The 20,032-nt window shown below is 44.9% G+C and overlaps 1 protein-coding gene across 1 annotated transcript in view; it reads right to left on the bottom strand.

Annotated features, from left to right (window-relative positions):
* RYR2 (ryanodine receptor 2) overlaps positions 1-18,457 on the bottom strand; it is a 783,951-nt gene extending 765,494 nt beyond the window's left edge. Inside the window, exon 1 of the mRNA XM_073011864.1 lies at positions 18,303-18,457. Within this exon, the coding sequence (XP_072867965.1) occupies positions 18,303-18,350 (48 nt within the window). The 5' untranslated portion in view covers positions 18,351-18,457. The remainder of the gene's footprint in view (positions 1-18,302) is intronic.
* Positions 18,458-20,032: the final 1,575 nt, after the last annotated feature.

The raw sequence follows: 20,032 nt of genomic DNA, 5'->3' as shown, positions 1-20,032 counted from the left end.
ATTGTAGCATACAGCACTAAGCCATCAAGAGCTACAACACCATGGATGCATCTCAGATATAAATGAAGCAAAAGAAACTAGACACAATTGCATTGTCATTCCATTTGCACAAAGTGCAAAAACAAGCATAATTAATTCGTTTTTCTAGAAGTCCACAGAGTGGTAACCTTTGGAAAGGCAGGTAGCTACTGGGAGGGGGTGCTAGAGAGGCTTGCAGGCACGGGTAACATTCTATGCGTTGATGTGAGTGGTAGTTACACAACCGCATTCACACTGCAAATATTCATCAAGCTGTACACTTAAGATTTACGTACTTTACTATCTGTATGTTATATATTGCACTTCAATTTTTAAGTTTCCTTTAAAGTTACCTAAGAAAGATTTAACAGGGGAAAAAAACAGTCTATGAAAGGCAAATAAATTATGTTGGTAATAGTTTCTTGTGGGCAAGGACTATATATCCCATTATATCTGTAGAGTTAAGTAGAATGCCTTGCATATAACAGGAATTTGGAAAGGCTAAGAACATAATCATGATAATGGCAGTAATTATATAATTTTGTATATAATTTGTATTTCTATGGAAATACAAATTTATATAAGTATATGTCGGATGTCAATCCAAGTGCTAAATTCTCTAACTTTTTAAGAACTTTCTTCAACCAGTGCTGGGCGAAGCATTCATCATCCTTCTCCTTGGTCTTGCCCAGCATGCCCAGTGCTGCCAGCACTTTGCTGAACATGCAGAGGCTCCCACAGCTTGAAGGTCAAAGGTTCTACCTCGCCACATGCCAGAATAAATATATGAGAGCTTTCAGCCAGCATTTAATCTTCCTTGTTAATACTCCTTGAATAAAATAGAAATACGTAGGCTGGATGTAGAGAAATGTAGAGCTGATTTGATACAGACTTTGAAGGAAATCTTACCTGGTTGGCCATCAGATTCTAGCCTCAGCACCTTCTGATTTAGGAGTCTTATTAATAACTATGTGGAAACCATTTTAAAATACAAAAGAAGAAGGCTTTAAGTCTATGGCACCCCACAGACACCTGACACACAGGAGGTAGTGAGTATATGTATCTTTGCTGAATGAAAGAATATGCATATATTGGAATCATGGTTCCACCCAATACATTCATAGTATTATCATGCAGTAAAAATCATCAACCATGGTCAATCCAATATTTACGGCATTCTTCACGAACTGGAACAACCACAAAGCTAATCATGTAGCTCAACAAAAGTGAATGCTTGAAAACTTATTAATGCAATCCCCAAATAAATACATGGCCTTAGTCTCCTATAACTTACAATAGTTTTTCTTCCTTCCCTCTTATGAAAAACTGTTTTACTCTCAGTATTTCACTTTATCGCACAGAAGAATCTTATCAAAAACACTTCAGCAATAATTCTTCCCTGCCCACATAAATAGGTGGGATTTATCTAACCTTAAAAATAGACTCCATTTATCCACAATAACACGGCCCTTCTTGGAAGCTGTACTGCTAAGTTATGCAGAGTTCTCGACTCCTGGTTGTATGAACAACAAGCAAAAGAGGGTGCCATTACTCATTTCCTCTGTTATGCAAAGATTTGCAAGTCCTTCCCAGATTCTGTTTGGGTCAGATTTTAGTCTGCTCCATTATTCATATTAGATGACAACGGCATCATCATTATTAACACTGAGACTTTAAAGTCCATTTCTGTACCCTAGTAAGTCATCGGAGTGATACATAGCCCCCTCTTAACAAAACTGTGGGCTTCCGTTTGCCCATTTAGAAGGAAATGCAGAAATGATCTCTGTTCGCTCCCTACTGTGTGACTGCATGAAACTGGTGTCATTTATGGAATTGCTGGTTCCATTCTCTACTGACGCTCAGGTCCTTGTTTTAGGCCTGTCCAGAGCAATGTTTTTGATGGTTGTAACGTATTCCAGGTTTCTTGTTCTGCTAGACATGTGAAATTCTAAAAAAAAAAATTTCTGCAGAAAATGTCCTAGGCAGGACCAAAACTAGAGAATGTTCAATCAGCAGCAGATATGGCAGTTTTTATCACTCTACAATAAAAACTGTGAGGCGCTATCTCCCACCTTCTAATCGGTGCCTGATTGTGACCAACCACCTCCTCTCCCCTTCTCCAGACCAGCATCTCTAAGCACCTTAACCAGGTAAGATGGTGAAGTCTCCGGGGAGGAAGGAAGAGGCCTGTAGATCATTTGGTTCAACCTCTACCTTCCTTCAATTCTCAAATCCTATTTTACAATATTTACACAAGAGTGGTTTCATTTTCTAAGAAGGGAGAAAACTAGGTATGTGTGGCTTGGTGAGTTTGGGTCTAGGCCCAGTCTTAAATTTATTCTGGCATGTGGCAAGGTAGAACCTTTGACCTTCAAACTGTGGGAGCCTCTGCATGTTCAGCAAAGTGCTGGCAGCACTGGGCATGCTGGGCAAGACCAAGGAGAAGGATGATGAACGCTTCGCCCAGCACTGGTTGAAGAAAGTTCTTAAAAAGTTAGAGAATTTAGCACTTGGATTGACATCCAACATATACTTACATAAATACATACACTCTATATACATATGCATTTAGGCAAGGTAAAATGTACTGTATCCACATTGACAGGGCCAGAAGGTGACATACTTTTATGTTAATCACGTATTTGATGCATAGTAAGCATGGCTAGTTTTGAGCAGATCCTACAAATACCATAATCTCAAAGGAAGATTCCTTTTTTTTTTTTTTTTTTTTTTTTTGAGACATGGTCTCACTCTCTCACCCAGGCGGGAGTGCAGTGGCGCAAACACAGCTCACTGTGCCTCTTGGGTTCAGGTGATCCTTTGACCTCAGCCCCCCCAGTAGCTGGGACTACAGGCACACACCACCACACCTGGGCAATTTTTGTATTTTTCTCAGTAGCGGGGTTTTACCAGGTTGGCCAGGCTGGTTTCAAACTTCTGGGCTCAAGCAATCCCCCCCACCTCAGCTCCTAAAGTGCTGGGATTACAGGTGTGAGCCACCACACCCAGCCTCAAAGGAAGAGTCCTTTTAAGAAAGTGTCATAGGCACTCACTCCGAGCACTAAAGAGATGCAGACACATGCTCCGTTGTTAAGTGTAGACATTTGTTGAAAGCTTTTACTTTTAAATCAACAGTGTCAAGTATGGAACAAATGTGGAATTTACACATGTAAATACTATATAGATTTACTGTTTAGATTTTTTTTGAAAGACAGTGCTTTGCAAGCGCCAAATTATATGTACAGCATAGTGCCAATTACACAAAAATGTGGAGGAAAAAATCTCTCACAATATAAATTGCTAATTTTCTGAAAAATTACTGGATTTTTTTAGCCAGATCCTATCATAGTAGGAGAGCTGAGGGCAGTCACTACCAGCAGAATCATTCTGTTTCCTAAGATATTTCAACATTTTCCCCTGACCTGAGCTTTCAGAAAATCCCTCCAATATATTCCAAGGCTGACCATTTGCTTAATATTATGCATAATTACCTATATAAGCCCTACAGTCTTTTTGACTGTGAGAAAAAAAAAAAAAAAACCCCGCCAGCAATATCAGCTTCTCCCACTTGTCTTAATGAGACATGCTTGCTTCAAGCCTAGCTGGATTATTTCATCACCAAACCCCTGCAGCATGCAAACAAAACACGCCTAGCTTTAAACCAACAAAGCTTTATAGAGCTCTAATTTTAATTATCAAAAGGTCCCTAGCAGAAAATGAAATGATGCAAAGCTAAACCAAAGTCAAATGAAAATAGTATGTGTTCTCGAATTAAGGACAGCAGTAAGTAATTAGGTATCTGCAAAGAGAGGCATCAGCTTAGGCGTGTGCCCAACAATGGTGAGGTGTGTTGGTGGGACTACGGGGCATCTCTGTCCCATCTTGGGCTTATGAACTTGTGACATCAATCAGCCCTCCTCCTCTACAACCTTAGATTATGGTCTCTTTCATGAGAAAAGAAAAGCATCCCTAACTCTTACCCTTCCTTCCCTTTCAAGCTCCCACCTCCTCTTTCTTCCTCTTCAGCACACGGGGTGAAAAGATCGTCTATATCGTCTGCCTCTATTTACTGCTGCTCTGTCGCTTCTGGGTCTCCGGCAATCAGAAGTCTACTTTCAACCTCCTCCCAGAGAGTCCCATAATGATCACATCAAAAGTCTCCTCAGGGCCAGAGGCAGTGGCTCACGCCTGTAATCCCAACACTTGGGGAGGCCGAGGCGGGTGGATCACGAGGTCAGGAGATCAAGACTGTCCTGGCTAACACAGTGAAACTCCATCTCTACTAAAAATACAAAAAATTAGCCGGGTGTGGTGACACGCACCTGTAGTCCCAGCTACTTGGGAGGCTGAGGAGGAGAATCGCTTGAACCCGGGAGGCGAAGGTTGCAGTGAGCTGAGATCACACCACTGCACTCCAGCCTGGGCAACACAGTGAGATTCCATCTCAAAAAATAAATAAATAAAAGTTTCCTCTGTCGCCTTCCTCTGAGCCTCTGTTGTGGACTCCTCTACATGCTCCTCCCAGATCATCTGGTCCATTTTTTGTGATTTCTCGATCACACTAGTGGCCTCCAGTCTGCCTCATTGGGTCCCTCCTCTCTCCAAAACACTAAATCCACACTTCTAGCTTTGTGCCTTGAATCTGACTCCTACTGCTGCCATAACGACGTATCACAGACTGGGTGGTTTAAGTAACAGAAATGTATTATCTCCCAGTTCTGAAGGCCTGGAGTCCGAGATGAAGGGGTCAGCAGGGCTGGCTCCTTCCGAGGGCAGGAGGGGGAATCTGTTCCATGCCTCTCTCAGCCCTAGTGCTCCTTGGCTCACAGGTGTAGTGCTCCAGTCCCCACAGGTGCAGTGCTCCAGTCCCCACAGATGCAGTGCTCCAGTCCCCACAGGTGCAGTGCTCCAGTCCCCACAGGTGTGCTCCCTGTGTCTTCACACCATCTTCCCTCTGTGTGGACCTGCATCCTAATCCCTTCTGGTTAGAGGGCACTAGTCATATAGGACCAGGGCCCACCTTAAAGGCCTCGCTTTCACTTGATTCCTTCTGTAAAGATCCTGTTTCCCAGTAAGGTCACATTCTACGGTCCTGGGGATTAGGAATGTCAACATACCTTTTAAGGGGGATATAATTCAGTCCATAACATATCTCAAAATAAATACATCCAAAATAAATCCCACTGTCTTCCCCCGAAACCTCCCCTTCCTCCTGATTTCCAAATGACCAACACCATCTGAGGCTCAGCTTTGTCTTTTTCCTCTCCTTATATCTAATCAGTTACCAACCCCATAAACCCTTCCTCCACTGTGTCCTAAAGCTCCCCGCTCCTTTCTATTCCCACAGCTACCACCCAAATTTAGGCCCGAATTACCTTGCACCAGCTCTGTGGTGACTGTCTCCTAATAGGCTTCTCAGCTCCAGTCCCGCTCTGATCTCTCTATATCCCAATTTATCTTATAAATTGCCGCCCCATTAATCTTTCTAATGGACAGCTCTGACCCATTTTTCTCCCTTGAAGGAGAAAAAAGAATAACTTCCAGGGCCCCTTTTACCTTATGAATGAAGAACAAATCCCTGACCCTGGTCTCAGGGCTCCCCAGTCCCCCCCAGGATGACACAGCAGTACTCGCACATCATCTGTCTCCCAAACATGTCACTATGCTTCCCGCCTTTGCATCAGGGTCCCATCCAGGAAGGAGATGGCACTCTCAAGGGTTTAACTGAAGACAGGTGAATGAGGGATCATTTACCGAGGCGCGGGCTGGGAGCGTGACAGGATCCGACAGAGGTGGGACTTCTAGGGACCAGCAACAGTGGGAAACTATCCCCAGCCCTCGATCTGAGCCAACAAGGAGAGGAAACAGTGTTCCCGGCACCATCTAGGGTAGGAGCCTCCTGAACACAGAACAGGGCAAAGAAGACTGGAAAGTGGCCCTGGAGATGGGGAGACAGAAGAAACAACATGTGGCCCCCACTCACCTTCCTTTCATCTGTCCTGTCTTCCTGCCCTCCCCACCCAAATTCAGCAAGATCCCACACATTCTTATTTTAGGAGGCATAGTAGTGATGTTGAAGGTAATTTTTTTAAAGTAAAACTACGACTCAAACAAAGACGAAATGAACACATCCAAGATTTTATTTAATTTCTTCATTAAAGAACCAATGTGGTATCACAGCAGGTTCAAAGGAGGCTCCAAAGGACATACAACGATATGAGCCCATCAGGAAGGCTGAGATGAATTTGCTTGATAAGAATAAACCTGCTCAGTATCTACAACTGCATTCTAGTAGACACGATTTGCATTTTCTATAATCAAGAATCAACAGTTCAGGAATCATTACTATCCATTTTCCACAATTTAACAGAGTAGTAAGATAGCTCCCAAATGAAAAGCACAGATAACCTAAATGGACAAATGTGATAGGACAGCCACAAATCATTCCTCATAATCCAGTTTACAGTCTTTTACTATTTTTCCTGACAGATGGAGGGAGGGGAGGGGGGAAAGAGGGAGGGAGAAGGGAGGGGAGGGGAGGGGGGAGGGGAGGGGGAGGGGAGGGGGAGGGGAGGGGGAGGGAGGGAAAGAGAAGGAAGCGAGGAAAGGAGGGAAGAAGGGAAGGAGGGAGGGAGGGAGGGAGGAAGGAAGGAGAGAGAAAGAAGGGCTTTGGCATCTGAAAACCCTGAGCTCTCCAGCAACATCACTTACTCATCAATTGCCCTTGAACAAGTCATTTCACCTCTCTGCAACTCAGTTTCCTGATCTGTATTAGTGCAATTAACCACTTTATAGACTAAATGGATTGTTCCAGGAATCAAATGAATTGCAGCTATCCTGTCAGAGCGGAATAATGGGGGCCAATATACGTGTCCTTTCATGTTCCTTCACTTAAAGTCATGGGGTTAGACCCTGATCCCTGAAGTTCCTTTTCAGTCTGAGAACTCTGTAACTGAAAATGCTGCCTCCTCCACCAAGCCTTAGATAATGGTACTCCTGGGACACAGATCCCTCTCTCCTCAACATCCTTTCCTCTCATGGTTTTCTGACTCTTATGTCCACTGTGTAGTAGACTATTTGCTTTTTCCTTATTCCCCATCCCACCCATAGAGACAGAATAAGCTATTTAAAGGCAAGACAAGCTTGGATATGAGTCCCAGCACCCAGCAAGAAGCATGGCATGTAGCAGGCAGTCCGAGAGCATTTCAGAATGAAGAAGAAGAAGAGACCAGGCATTGGCACAGGAAGAGGTGAAATCACAATTCTCTCTTATCCTCCCCGAGTTTCCACATCCTCTTTGGTGTGAGTAGGACTGACTCAAGTCGGGCTGACTTTGCAGGCTTCACTGTGTAATGCAATTCTTCATGACGGGAGCAGGACGTTTAGACTTAATAACGACACCCCCGTCTTCAGGAGATGATGGCCCCTTCCCTGTCACAAAGGGAATGGCAGTGAAGCTGAAGTCTTTATGCTTCTCTGACAGCCATTAATCAAAAACATTTCATCTCAGCTTTTCATTTGTCTGGGACTCAAGAAGAAATGTTCTCCTGACATTTCATTGAACCTACAAGCCAGGACGTGTAAGTTGATCATGACTCCCAACTGTGGGCACTGGCCTTGGAAACATGTCATGACAGACATGTCCAAGACCAAAGGGGACTAAAGGGATAGGCAAAAAAAATAAGAAGAGAGGGGCCAGCCGCAGTGGTTCACACCTGTAATCCCAGCACTTCGGGAGGCCGAAGCAGGTGGATCACGAGGTCAAGAGATCGAGACCATCCTGGCTAACATGGTGAAACCCCATCTCTACTAAAAATACAAAAATTAGCCGGGTGTGGTGGTGGGCACCTGTAGTCCCAGCTACTCAGGAGGATTAAACAGGAGAATCACTTGAACCCAGGAGGCGGAGGTTTCAGTGAGCCGAGATTGCACCACTGCACTCCAGCCTGGCGACAGAGTGAGACTCCATCTAAAAAAAATAAATAAAAATTAAAAAATAAGAAGAGAGGAAAAGGGCATCAGGGATTGGATCCTGTGTATGCAGTGTGTGTGTGTGTGTGTGTGTGTGTGTTTCTCTTAACATTTTTCAAGTGCCTTAGTCATCCTTCAATATGTTGTTCTTCCCTAAAAGGAGGGGGGAAAAAAAAAGCCCCTGTTCTTCCCTACAGGCTCATAACTGTGACATGCCCCTGAAGTACAGTTCTGGAAAATATTGTCCTTAAAAAAAACAAGCACTTTGAAACATATTTTCATCCCTTAGCCCACTCCCCCAAATGTCAACTGTTTCAAAAATAAAATGAATCAAAATTTCCCAAAACACTACAAAAGAGATTTTGGAGCACTTTTAGAGATCAAGGTGGCATTTCATTGAAAGTTTAATTCCTGCCTGACATGTTGTTCTATATTCTGGATTCTGCCTTTCATGTTATTTTCATATTTTATAACAAAATAGAATCTCTGCTTTTATCACCATTTACTTCACCATTGACCATTTACTCCGTGAGTTTTGGAGCCCAGTATCATGATCACATCCATCATCTCTTCACCTTTTGGACCCTCTAAATTTTACACAGGACACAATCCCCACAGGACCATAAGCTTACTGTTCCCAGGTTGATGCACATAAGGTTCCACTGTTTGAGCATCTCACCTCTACAGGAGCTATGGCTTCCACCTTCATGGTATCTCTTAGGTACCCGGTAGAATGCTACAGACAAAGAGATATCCCATTCATGCACACTGCATTAAGGTACCCTAGTAAACTGCACACAATTACCCTATTCTGTATTTATTATGTAAAATACTATCTCATGGAATCAGTTCAATGCAATTCCACAAACATTAAACACAGGGCCTGTGATGTGGCAGACAGCCTGTAAGGCTCTGGTAGTGTAAGAAATTCACATTTGATATTATAAAGTACTTTCCTGAAGGTAGAAGCAGGGCACCAAGTTTCCCTCTCATTTTAAAATATGTCCCTCTCCAGCAGAAAGGGCCTCTGTGCAGTAAGATTAAGTGAGAGTTCCGGAGCCAGCCGGCCCAGGTCTGAAACTCTAGCTCTGCTGCCTGTCTCTGCGAACACTGGGCTCACTTCATTCACTTCCTTGCAGCTACCTCTGAGGGATTTTCTAAGGATTTCATGAGAAAATACACACGCAATGCTTAGAACAGACCTGCCAGACAATTACATATCAATGTGCCTACAAGAAATAAAGGTACCAACAGCAGTACGTAGGCCATGGCATTAAAGACCTCTGAGCTCCAGAAATGGTTACTCCTCAGGCTGACACTGTATTTAAGATCAGAGGAACTTCTCTCAGCCTGTGGGACTATTCAAATGTGCCTTAAGAACGCCGCATTCAACCTCCAAAAGACATGTGGACACCATTGTTCCTGAATGCTGAGATGGTACAGGTTTGTTGCTGGTCCTGCCACTATCAAAATAGCATCTCTCGCAAGTAACTCACTCATGAGCCCCAAGAAGAGAAGAGAAGAGGAGAGGAGAAAGGAGGGAAGGGGAGGGAAAGGGGACCGGAGAGGGGAGAGAAAGGGAAAGGGAGGAAAGGGAAAAGGAGGGAAGGGGGAGGGGAGTGGAGGGGAGGGGTGGGAAAGGGAAAGGGAAAGGAACCATAAAAATAAAAACCCCAAAGCACTGGAAGAAGGAACAGAGACCAACAGACAATTCACTGCTACCCATGAACTAATTTAACTGAATTCTACGCCACAGTCAAAATTGGTGAAAAGAAATATGGTATAATATCTTTCATTCATTTGCGCACGTGTGTGTGTGAGAGAGACCAAACTTTCTTCATGTAAAGTTTCTTTGATTATGAAATAAATATAAACTCCAGCAAAATCTAGAAGAATTTAAATCATAATCCCTTTTATTTTGAAAACCAGAAACCTGCTGTGGAAAAGAAGAAAATACAACTTCTAACGGCTATCAACTCATTGTGCTGTTCAGCTTCATTTTAACAATATCCCAACTGACTCAAGACTAAGGATATCATTTTTCCTGTAAGTTTTCTTTTTCTTTTCTTGATCTTCTCAAAATGTATCATTTCAGTTTATATCTTTGGTTATGCATTAAATATGAGTGAAATTCATGGGTTCCCATGTACATTATGAATCAGATTCTAAACTCAAGAGGAAAGAGAAACAATGAAAATTTCATTAGAAGCGGAACAGATGTGCAAAAACTCTTTCAAAATACCAAAAATGTTAAAGGAAAAAAAGCGCTTGCCATAGTAGAAAAATAAATTGGCTACATTGAATTGTTCCTTCCTCCACGGTGATGAGACGTATGGGCCTGTGCCTCTCACTCAGTGACCACATGAGGGTTTCCTCCGCACACTAAGAGCCACATGTCCCAGGGAGCAAATGTGTCCTCGTTCCTGCCTCAACCATTCCCAGACTCAGGAGGGCCCTGCCAGCCTCTGAGCTCCTATACACTTTCTCCTGTTCCACTCGTTTTCTTCTGCATCTATCTTGGCTCCACAGCTAGATTTCAGGTTTTCTTCCAGTAAATTGGCAGATACTAATCATCGGTTGGTGGGTGGTCAGTACCTACACCCAGTCATCCAGGGGAGGTCTCCCTGGGTTCACGTGTCAGTGGCTCTGCTCTCTCTGTCCCCCACTCTGCAGGAGGAGCTCTGCTTGGGTAATGAGCATGAAAGCAATTATGTGTAGGTCCTCTGAACATTCCGTCACTAACAGGAAAAGCCTTGGACTTCCATTTCATTGCAGCAACACCACTGTAGAACTTTTGCAACAGAAGCCAGGAAATCCACCTTCCACTTGGGCTTTGAGGGCTGACTGTAACATTTCGGGAAACCCCAGAAACATGGGCCACGTCTTCACCAGCCAGGCTGAACGTAATTACAGAAGCCAGAGAAGTACTTCACGGCTGGGACAATAGAGAGGACTTGCAAACAAGCTCACTAGAAGTTTAGTTACTAAATGGATCCCAACCCATTTAGTTCTACCAGTCCCTAAGAATGCTACTGGCATGAGAGAATTCTTGTCCTAGCTCCTTCTAAATGCCTGTCTGCAACCTTCTCTTATTGTTAACGTCTCCTCTTCCCTGAAAGAAAACCACCCATCATCAAGAATCCTGGCACAAAGCTTGTTGTCAGCTTTCAGGGCCTGTGATCTATCAGGATGAGGACTTCAAGGGACCTCAGGGTCATTCAAAGCATTTCTTTCCAGTCCCCGGTGAGGTGTTTTATGCTCATCCTGCAGAATGGTTCGAGTCTGCTTGACGCTAAGACTATGAACATGACAATGGGAATGACCCCAGAGAGTCCCTCTGAGAATCAACCTCCCCATTTTACCTTTCTCAACAAATCACAACCATTTGTTGGCGGGGTCCTCATCCCAATGTTCTTCCCGTGGTTAATAAAGGGGAAAGTAAGGAGATGAAATTGATCCACTGGATACTCTAACAGTGCCCCTGGAAGTTACCTCACCCCCTGACAGCTGCTCATTTGAAATATAGATTCTGACTCTAAACCAGTCTTTCTTTTTGGCAGCCCCAATCACTCAGACTCAATTAATCCTTAATTTATTCTCTTACTCTCCTTTGTTCACTTGCTCCAGTGACTATAACTTCCCTCTCTCTAATTGCCTTCTCCAGGCGTCCCCTCCCACTGGACCTAGGAACCACTGCGGCCTCCCAAAGCAGCAATCATCACCTGGACTTTCTCACCCTACACACCTCCTCTGTCCTCATCTCAGAATTTCACCCACCAACCCTCCTACTCTTCTGCTTCTAGAAGAGATCTTACCTCCATTCTCCCGCCCCCACTATCTTTGCCTACTTTCTTCATAGCAGGTTCCTTCTTTCTGCATTTGGACGCATTCAAGTGATGTTCACATTAAACTTGTGGGCAGGAGGATCCTTTCTCTTGTCCCGATCTTCACTTGCCACAAGATTTCTCTCAAGTCTGTCCTTGTAGCTAACAGTGCACCAAGCATCACGGGAAACCAATGCCCAACACAGTCCCAACTCTCCCACAGAGCATTACGGTCAGAGCATTCTCTGACCATTGCTTGAGTTTCCCAATCAGTTCCATACATTTTATTAATTATTAGTGATAAATGGTCAGAGAAAGGTAAAATCGGAATTGGTTGGAGTGATCCAAGAAATCTCCGTGTAGGATGAAAAGCGTAAGCAACTTATCTAGGGGCGGATCATAAAAGGTCATGAGCCAAGCAGAGAAATTAGACAGGATGTGCAAGGATGTCAGCTGAGGCTTGGAGATGGACACAAGGGTTTCAGAAGGACTAAAATGGCAGGAGGATTCTAGGCAGGTTGCTGATTTGTTGCGGGAGGAAGGATGATGAAGGTTGAAATGAGTACTGGGATCAGAACAAGAAGCTAATGGAGTATGAAAGACATCGAAATCCGAGTTGGATTGCAAAGAGAAACACGATGGGCTATGCTGACAAATTAGATGCCGAAGAGAAGAAAGAGAACTAGACAAATACATTGAGCCCCTCCCATGAGCCAGGCACTGTTGTTCTAAGTCCATAAAGCCAGGTACTGGGAGATTCAGGCCTCAGACTCAGGTCTTCTGAAGGTTAGGATCACACTGGAGCCAGAGCCACAAACGGCAGTGCCACCGATCAGCAGAGACGCTAGGAAGGAACGTCGCTTAGGGAACCGCCAGGCAATGATCTCAAGCTGGTGTTTCCGGGGTCTGAGAAGCAGGAGGGAAGTCTAAACAGAGGTTTGAAATGAAGGCCCAGGGCTGTCAAATCTGCGGTGGGTTTCTCCTACAACAAAAGAGTCACTTTGGGAACATTCCTTTCATGTCTCTGGCTCTCAGAGCTGGATGAAGTCATTGTTAAGTCTTTTCAAACTCTGTTATTCAAGAGATCCCAGATTTTGTGACATAGATAAGCTCATGAAGGCAGAAGAGACAGAACAGGAAATAGGACAGAATCTTTTGGGATAACCAAACACTTGGAGTAAAAGGAATGAAACGCACCTGGAAAAAGCATGTAATTACAGAAATGTAAAAAATTACCCAGAAGGTAACATGTCCCCAAAGCCAAAAGAGTAGCTTCAAAAAGGAAAGTCAGGGTAGTAGAGTTTGAGAAAGAATCTAAGGGAATAGGGACAGAGGGACATTTAGACTTGGCAAGGAGGGAGTTACTGGCAACATCCAGGAAAGTGGATTTAAGAAGGAAGAGAAGCTAGATAATTACATGGAGGGGGTACAAGCAGTGGGAGAAAACCACTTTTGGAGGAGGGGAGCAACCAAATAAGGTATCGGGGTCAAAGACAGACATTTTAAGATGGGAGAAATTAACAGGCTTCAAGATGAACCTGAAGGAGTAAGTGGAAAGGGAGGCAAAAAAAGAAAAAAGAAAAAAAAAAAAGAGGATGGAAAGGATGGATTCCCATCTTGGCTTCCAGGACCAAGATTTAGGCTATGTGAGGGACTGTAACATTAGAAAAGAGAAATGAAACCTCCTTTTCACTAGCTGGAAGGACAAGAGGACAGATGTGGGGAGGGAACTCTATGAAGGTCAAGTTAAGGATAAAATGGAAAAGTGGGTTTAAAACTACTCTATAAAGAATGATGTGCTGGTAAACCTGCTTTCTGGAAATTCCTCATAGATTTTCATATACTCCGCATTACTAAATGCCACTAATTTGGAGTGTGACACTGGGCCAAGTCACTTGGCTCTCTGAGCTTTTGTTTCTTTATCTGCAACATCAGAGAGGCATGGGATGACAGGGTAATGTTTTCTAAAGGCCTCTTCCTACCCTAATGTTTTGGAGTTTATTTATGCATTTTTCCCTTCTGATTGTTCCACGCCATCCTCTATATCTTTTCTTTGCATGTACAGCTGCAAACCACTTCTCTACTTATTTTGAATACTTCCTTAACACACTATGCATACAGACAGTGTTCAACAAATGTTTTCTGAATTAATCTAATTCCCACAATGTCAGAGTTTCAGGACAAATGTGTGCTTCATCACCGCTCCCTCTCTCCCGAAAGCTGTCTAAAGAAGCACAGTCACCGAGTGCTGCTGGAGTCTTGGATAATTCAGCCGTGATAAAAACACTTATCTGAAGCCAAAGCACAAATACAATTGAATGTCAAATAAATTACTGCCCTAAGTGTTTTAGATCTTGCCCTTCCTGCCAATGTGTACATGCTAATTTCTAAGTTAAAATAAAATAAGTCTGATGATGTAAGCCTGTGTGGGCTTTGCATCAGTTCCTTGGGAAAATACCATAGTGCATATCTATCTAAAGCTCCTTGTAGCTTCATTATGAAGGGAGCAAAAAGTGCAGATTTCCACTGTTCAGTCCATCTTTTCATTTGTACTCTGTGACATTCCTACAGCTGAGAAAACTGACTTGGTATCCTTTTGCTATAAACCTAAAACATACTTGAACAGAAGATACAGAAGCCTTTCTCTCCTGGAAAGAACACTATTAGCCTAAGATTTGAATTTTAGTCGTCGTTCTGCACTGCTGAGTACTGACTTCATACCATTAACCTTCCTGGACCTCTACAAACTAGGGCTAAATATTCCCATCAAACCTCCTATGCAGTGTTGTACACCGGCATCTATACTGCACAATTATCACTATTCATCGATGAGTATATTTAAAGATGATTCTTGTCATTATGGAACAAGATGTATGAACACTGAGAAGAAATCTAATGAAATACTTCATTCTGCAAAGGAAGACAAGAGGAAGACCATAAGTATTCCTATGAGGATCATTTTTACAGCCAGGACTAAACTTTAAGTCTCAATCTATGGGTAAATACAAAACTACATGACACAGTACACCCTAAGGGTAACTCAACTGTGCTTACACAAATGGAAGAAAGACAAAGTACTCAAAAAAAAAAAAAAAAAAACCTTGACCAAGGTCATTTTATACCATGGTTTTCCTAAAGTCAGAGGAATATCTTCTATAACATTCTGTATGATTGCTTGAAAAAAAAAAAAGAGGACCATAACTAAAAAGATGCATGTTTTTAAATAACCAAATGACAGTTTGTTGTTACATTGGTAAGTTAATAAAATCTTTAAAATAAAATAAAACAAAACATACATTCCAAATCGTGGATATGTTTGGATATGACAGTGAATGAATCCATTATGAGCTGACAGCTTATTTTATGATAGGATTTTTCTCTCATAAGTGTACCAGCATATCCAGAGTTTACACAAACATATTTTCAATCTCTCTCAAAGATAAACAGACCCAAGTGGGCAGGTTTCCAGCAGATGGGGGAGCCACTGAATCAAAGATGATCATTCATCCACATAACTATTTGGAATGTGAGCCAACAAGCAGCAGCAAATGGAATAGAGATGCCAGAGAGACGGGTACAAGTGAACCAGTGACAAAACCCCTTTGCAAATGAGGAATTAATTTACAGCAGCATACATAACTCACAGACACAGCCCATTAAAGATTTCACCTCTACTTCCCTTAACAGTGATCTCAGACTCTTCAAAAAAAAAAAAAAAGGAAAGAAAAGCAAAAAAGCTTTCTGTGGACAGTGGTCAAAAAGATGCCTCAGTGTGCTGGGGTGCTGAATACAAATCCAATAGACAGTGATCTGCTCAAGATAATTCAGATGTTCTAATCAGAACATATGAAATGTCCAGTCAAATTCACAATTACGGTGTCTTAACGACTGTTTCTCTTTTGCTATGCAAAACGGCTTCATCCATCACTATCAAGAAGTCTTCCATCTACAACTGTTTTACCAAGATGTACAGATTCCCAATACTCCTTGGACTATTTGCTTTAAAAAAAAAAAAAAAGAAGAAGAAGAAATAACTCACATTGACAAGCTTGCACATGACAGAGAAAAAAATGCCCTCAGAAAAAAAAAGGGAATGACTTTAATGTAGGAGCCATACCACAGTCTCCCCATTATTAACCCCATCAACATCTCTGAACCACCAACATTCTCAGGTTAAAAGAGAAAAAAGGGAGGACGGGGAAGGAAAGGATGTAGGGTATCGATGGAGAAGCCAGTAAAGCATTTGATAATTTCCATATGAAAATTGGAAAATCGTGAGGAAAGGCATGTTTTCCTTTTAGATGTTAATGCAATACCAAAAAAAAAAAAATCCCCCTGCTCCACCGTGCCACCTCCTTCAAGGTCATTTATCATCAGCACAACCACCTACGGATGTTTTATTAAAAAGAAAAATCCCAGCCTGGGACTGCCAGATCCCTACCCAGGACCCACTTATCAAAGGTGTTGCTCTAGCTGACAGGCAGCTGCTGAGTGGCACAGAGTTAACATTACTTTATATGTGCAGAACCCCATCAGCCAGCACGTTCCCTCGGTGGCCATTAAGCATTCTGATAACACCACCTCCATGAGCTCGGCTTAACAGTTAAGCCCGCAGGAAGCCCTTGAGTGCATGAAGCCTACCAAAATTTCCCAGCTAATTTTAACCCCATACAGTTTGATACAAATTGATTGAAAAATTATGCAGCAACTATATCTGTCCACCTGAATAAAGAGTCCTTAGTTTTCAGAAAAATCTAATGGGGTTTAAATTACTTTAAAAAAAAAACCTTATAAACCATTTTCTATGAAAAAGACAACTGTATTACCAGCAGGCTTAATATACACCGTGACCAAGGTATTAGTGAAGAGGCTCTTCCAAGCCCGGTCTTGGGCCAACAGTACTTCAAAAAGCATATGCAATGGTGCATGACATGCAGCTATTCGGCTGGATTACTATTAGGTTGCCATCTGATGCGGATCCAAAGCTTTCTCCCAGTCCGTTTAATGCACAAATGACTGCCTTCCCCCGACTCCAAAAAAAAAAAAAAAAAAAAGGAGGAAGAAAAGCAAAAGAGAAAAGACAGTCGTTTACAACGTTCCTGTGCAAATTCGCTGTTTTCATATGTTTAGTACCCAAATACATCAAGACTATTTTCACACCTGAAAGTTAATTTTCCAAAATTCCACCATCTCTACGAGTTTCTGTGATTATAGGTAACTGTAACTGGGAATTGTGTGTGTGTGTGTGTGTGTGTGTATGTTTGTTTTTTTGTTTTGTTTTGTTTTGTTTTTTGTACTGCTGAGGAAAGAAGTACCATCAGAAGCTGCAGTTCTAGGTTGGGGAAGTCTGGGGAATCCTGCAAGGGAACATCCTTCAGGAAGGAGGACAGAAGTGGAAAAGGAACGACTGAAAGGATGCTAACTAGGTTATTCTTAGGAGGAAGTTAGGGCATTTTCTCTTCTGGAGAGGCTCTCCAGTCCCAGCTTGGAGGCGAGCATTGCCTCAGCCTGGGAAGTATCTGCAGTGTTCGAACAAATCAGAGAAAGGAAGGAGCAGTGCCAAGAGGTACTTAAGAAGAAAGAACGGTATTAGTGTGGAGCCAACCTTTCCCTGCCTGCCACCCAGTGTGGGGCAGCCACCCTGCCCTTACACTTACACACACACACACACACACAGTTTGCTGCACTTGGCATGCAATAAGCCAGCATTTAGAGAACGACACGTTCACGATGTTCCCCCCACCACCACCACCACCCGCGCGCGCGCACACACACACTCGCTCCCCATGCCTTCCGCGCTTTGCAAGCGGTCACAGCACCACCATGGATGGCACCAGCCCCGGGAACCGCGGGGACCACGGAGGCGACTCCTCCTCCGCTTTCGCAGCACCTTCACTTGGGGGAAACCTCCGGGCAGCGTCCTGCACCATCACCCCCGCCCCCGGCCAGCTGCGCTCCACGCTACACGGAGTAAGCGAACCGACGTCTTCGCTCCGTGACAACGCGCGGGTCCAGCCCGAAAGCCCAAGAAACCCCCCGGCGGCGGTACTCCCAGAAACGACCCGAGTCCCCGCCGCTCCCCGTGCCCCCACGGGCCACCCTGCTCTGCACCCTGCCCCCGGCCGCCCGGGAGGTCCCAGCCCTACCACCAGGCAGGCCGGACTGGCCGTCCCCTCCTTCCCCGGATCCCGCAGCTCCGAGGCTCCTGTCCCCGTTGCCCCGGGTCCGAGCCCGGGCGCCTCCCGCCGGCTCGCCGCGCTCCATCCTCTAGCTTTCCACACGCGCGCACAGACACGCGCCCTTGCCTTCCCGCGCCCCAACACGCACACCTGCACACACTTTGGTGATGCCCGCTCCTCCCGCATCCCCAGGGGGCACCCCCGCCCCGCCCGCGAGTCCCTTTTGCCCGCTGTCACTCTGCCCGGACCCCGCTAGTGGATGCCCTGGCGCCCCCTTCCCCTGGGAGCACACGCGACGCACGGCGCTTACAGTTCGCAGGAACTGGATCTCGTCTTCGCCCTCGCCCCCATCGGCCATGGTTCCGCGCCTCCTGGCCGGGGCCGGCTCCCGAGCCGCGCGGAGCCCGGCGGCGGCGGCGGCCCCTGGCGCTGCGGGCTGCTTCTCTGCTGTCGGGAGCCGGGGGCGGGAGGGGGCCGCGCTGCCGAGTGCCGAGCGCCCGGCTGTCCCCGCCTGCAGAGCGGAGGAGGAGGCGCAGACGCTCGGGCGGGGGTGGTCGAGGCGCGGGGCCTCCCCGCGCCGCACTGTGCGGGAGGAGGGCGGCCCGGGCCCGGAGGACGCGGTGAAGCAGCCCCGCAGCCCAGCCGCGCTCGCTGCCTGCAGCCGGCGGTCCGCTTGGTCCCGGCTCCTCCGAGCGAGTGCGCCGAGCCAGCTGAGCCGGGTTTAGTGCTGCGGTGGGGGTGGGGTGTGGGGGCGGGCGGGGAGGAGCTCGCCGGCTCCCCGCTGCTGCAGGTAATCCGCAGCCCGCTCCTCCGGGCCGCCAAACCCGAGGCCCAGCGCCACTTACTGGCTGCGCTGGGTATCGGGGCCGGAGCGCATCCGGCGAGCGCACAGCCTGCTACTTGCGCCCCGCTGGGGTCCCTGGGCTCATTCCCCTGCCCCTTCCCAGGTTAAAAGCTCCGGCACTACGCCTCTTCCTCCTGGACTAGGCTAGAGCACTAACTTCCACAGCACTTCGGATCGCACGGAATGATATCTTTCACCTGGGCGCACGGGGTGGCTAATCTCCTAGTAGAGATTACCTAACACCTGGTATTTTAAACGTGGATTGCCTCTATTCATGATCAACATGGGAATTCTTCAATATCTAGTTTTAGTGTACCATGCTTTTCGCAGATAATCGATGCAAAGTGCACGGTTTTGGTGCACAGAACGTTAACATTCAACAAATACATAGTGAGCGCCTATGCCAGACAATGTCGTACAAGACAGACCCAGGAGTTTATGGTCTATATTCGAAGTGCAAGCCTTAATTCAACAAGGAATTGCAGTAAAGTATGGGATAATATCTGTAAGTCTGAACCACTGGATCGGTCGAAAGTCAGACTATGCTACCCATTATCCTTGCTGAGAGACGAAATGCAGGCATTCCACCGCAGGTAGAATATCCTGCCCTCGCAATCCTCCATGCAATAGTCTACCAAATGCCTACTTAACTACTTAAACGGCTATGACTAAGAAAATACAGAGTCTGTGACGATTTGGACAAGAAAGCATTTGTCTCTCGTTCCTAGTCCACAGCGCTTTCATTTATCATACTTAAGTATGTGCAAAGTAAAGTTTTCAAATGTCAGTACTACAGAGATGCAGACATTGTAAAACAAGGATTTTTGCGTCCGTTTACCTACGTCTCACATTCTGTGGCATCTATCGCATTATTAAAATCGACCAGTGAGTTCTATGCAGTTTGTATTTTATTTTAGCATTGGGTTAGGTTTTGTAAATTTCCAGGAGAATGACAATATGTGTATAAATACTCTCTCTCCGTGGTGGAACTAGTAATGTTCTGTCCTATCTTATGGAAGTATACTAGTCACCTTACCTAAAAACTTGACCTATCCTTGTAGCCATGACGACTAACCAACTCTTAAATCATTATTATTTATGTGAATGTTTACTCTTACGAGTCTCTAAACGAACAACCAGTGAGCTCCCAAAAAGTCGGGTAAAAGTCCTCCATGAGCAATGACTATATTCTGAAA

Source organism: Chlorocebus sabaeus, chromosome 25 (assembly GCF_047675955.1).
Source record: "Chlorocebus sabaeus isolate Y175 chromosome 25, mChlSab1.0.hap1, whole genome shotgun sequence".
NCBI lineage: Eukaryota > Metazoa > Chordata > Mammalia > Primates > Cercopithecidae > Chlorocebus > Chlorocebus sabaeus.
This window is presented reverse-complemented; position numbering and strand designations above follow the sequence as displayed.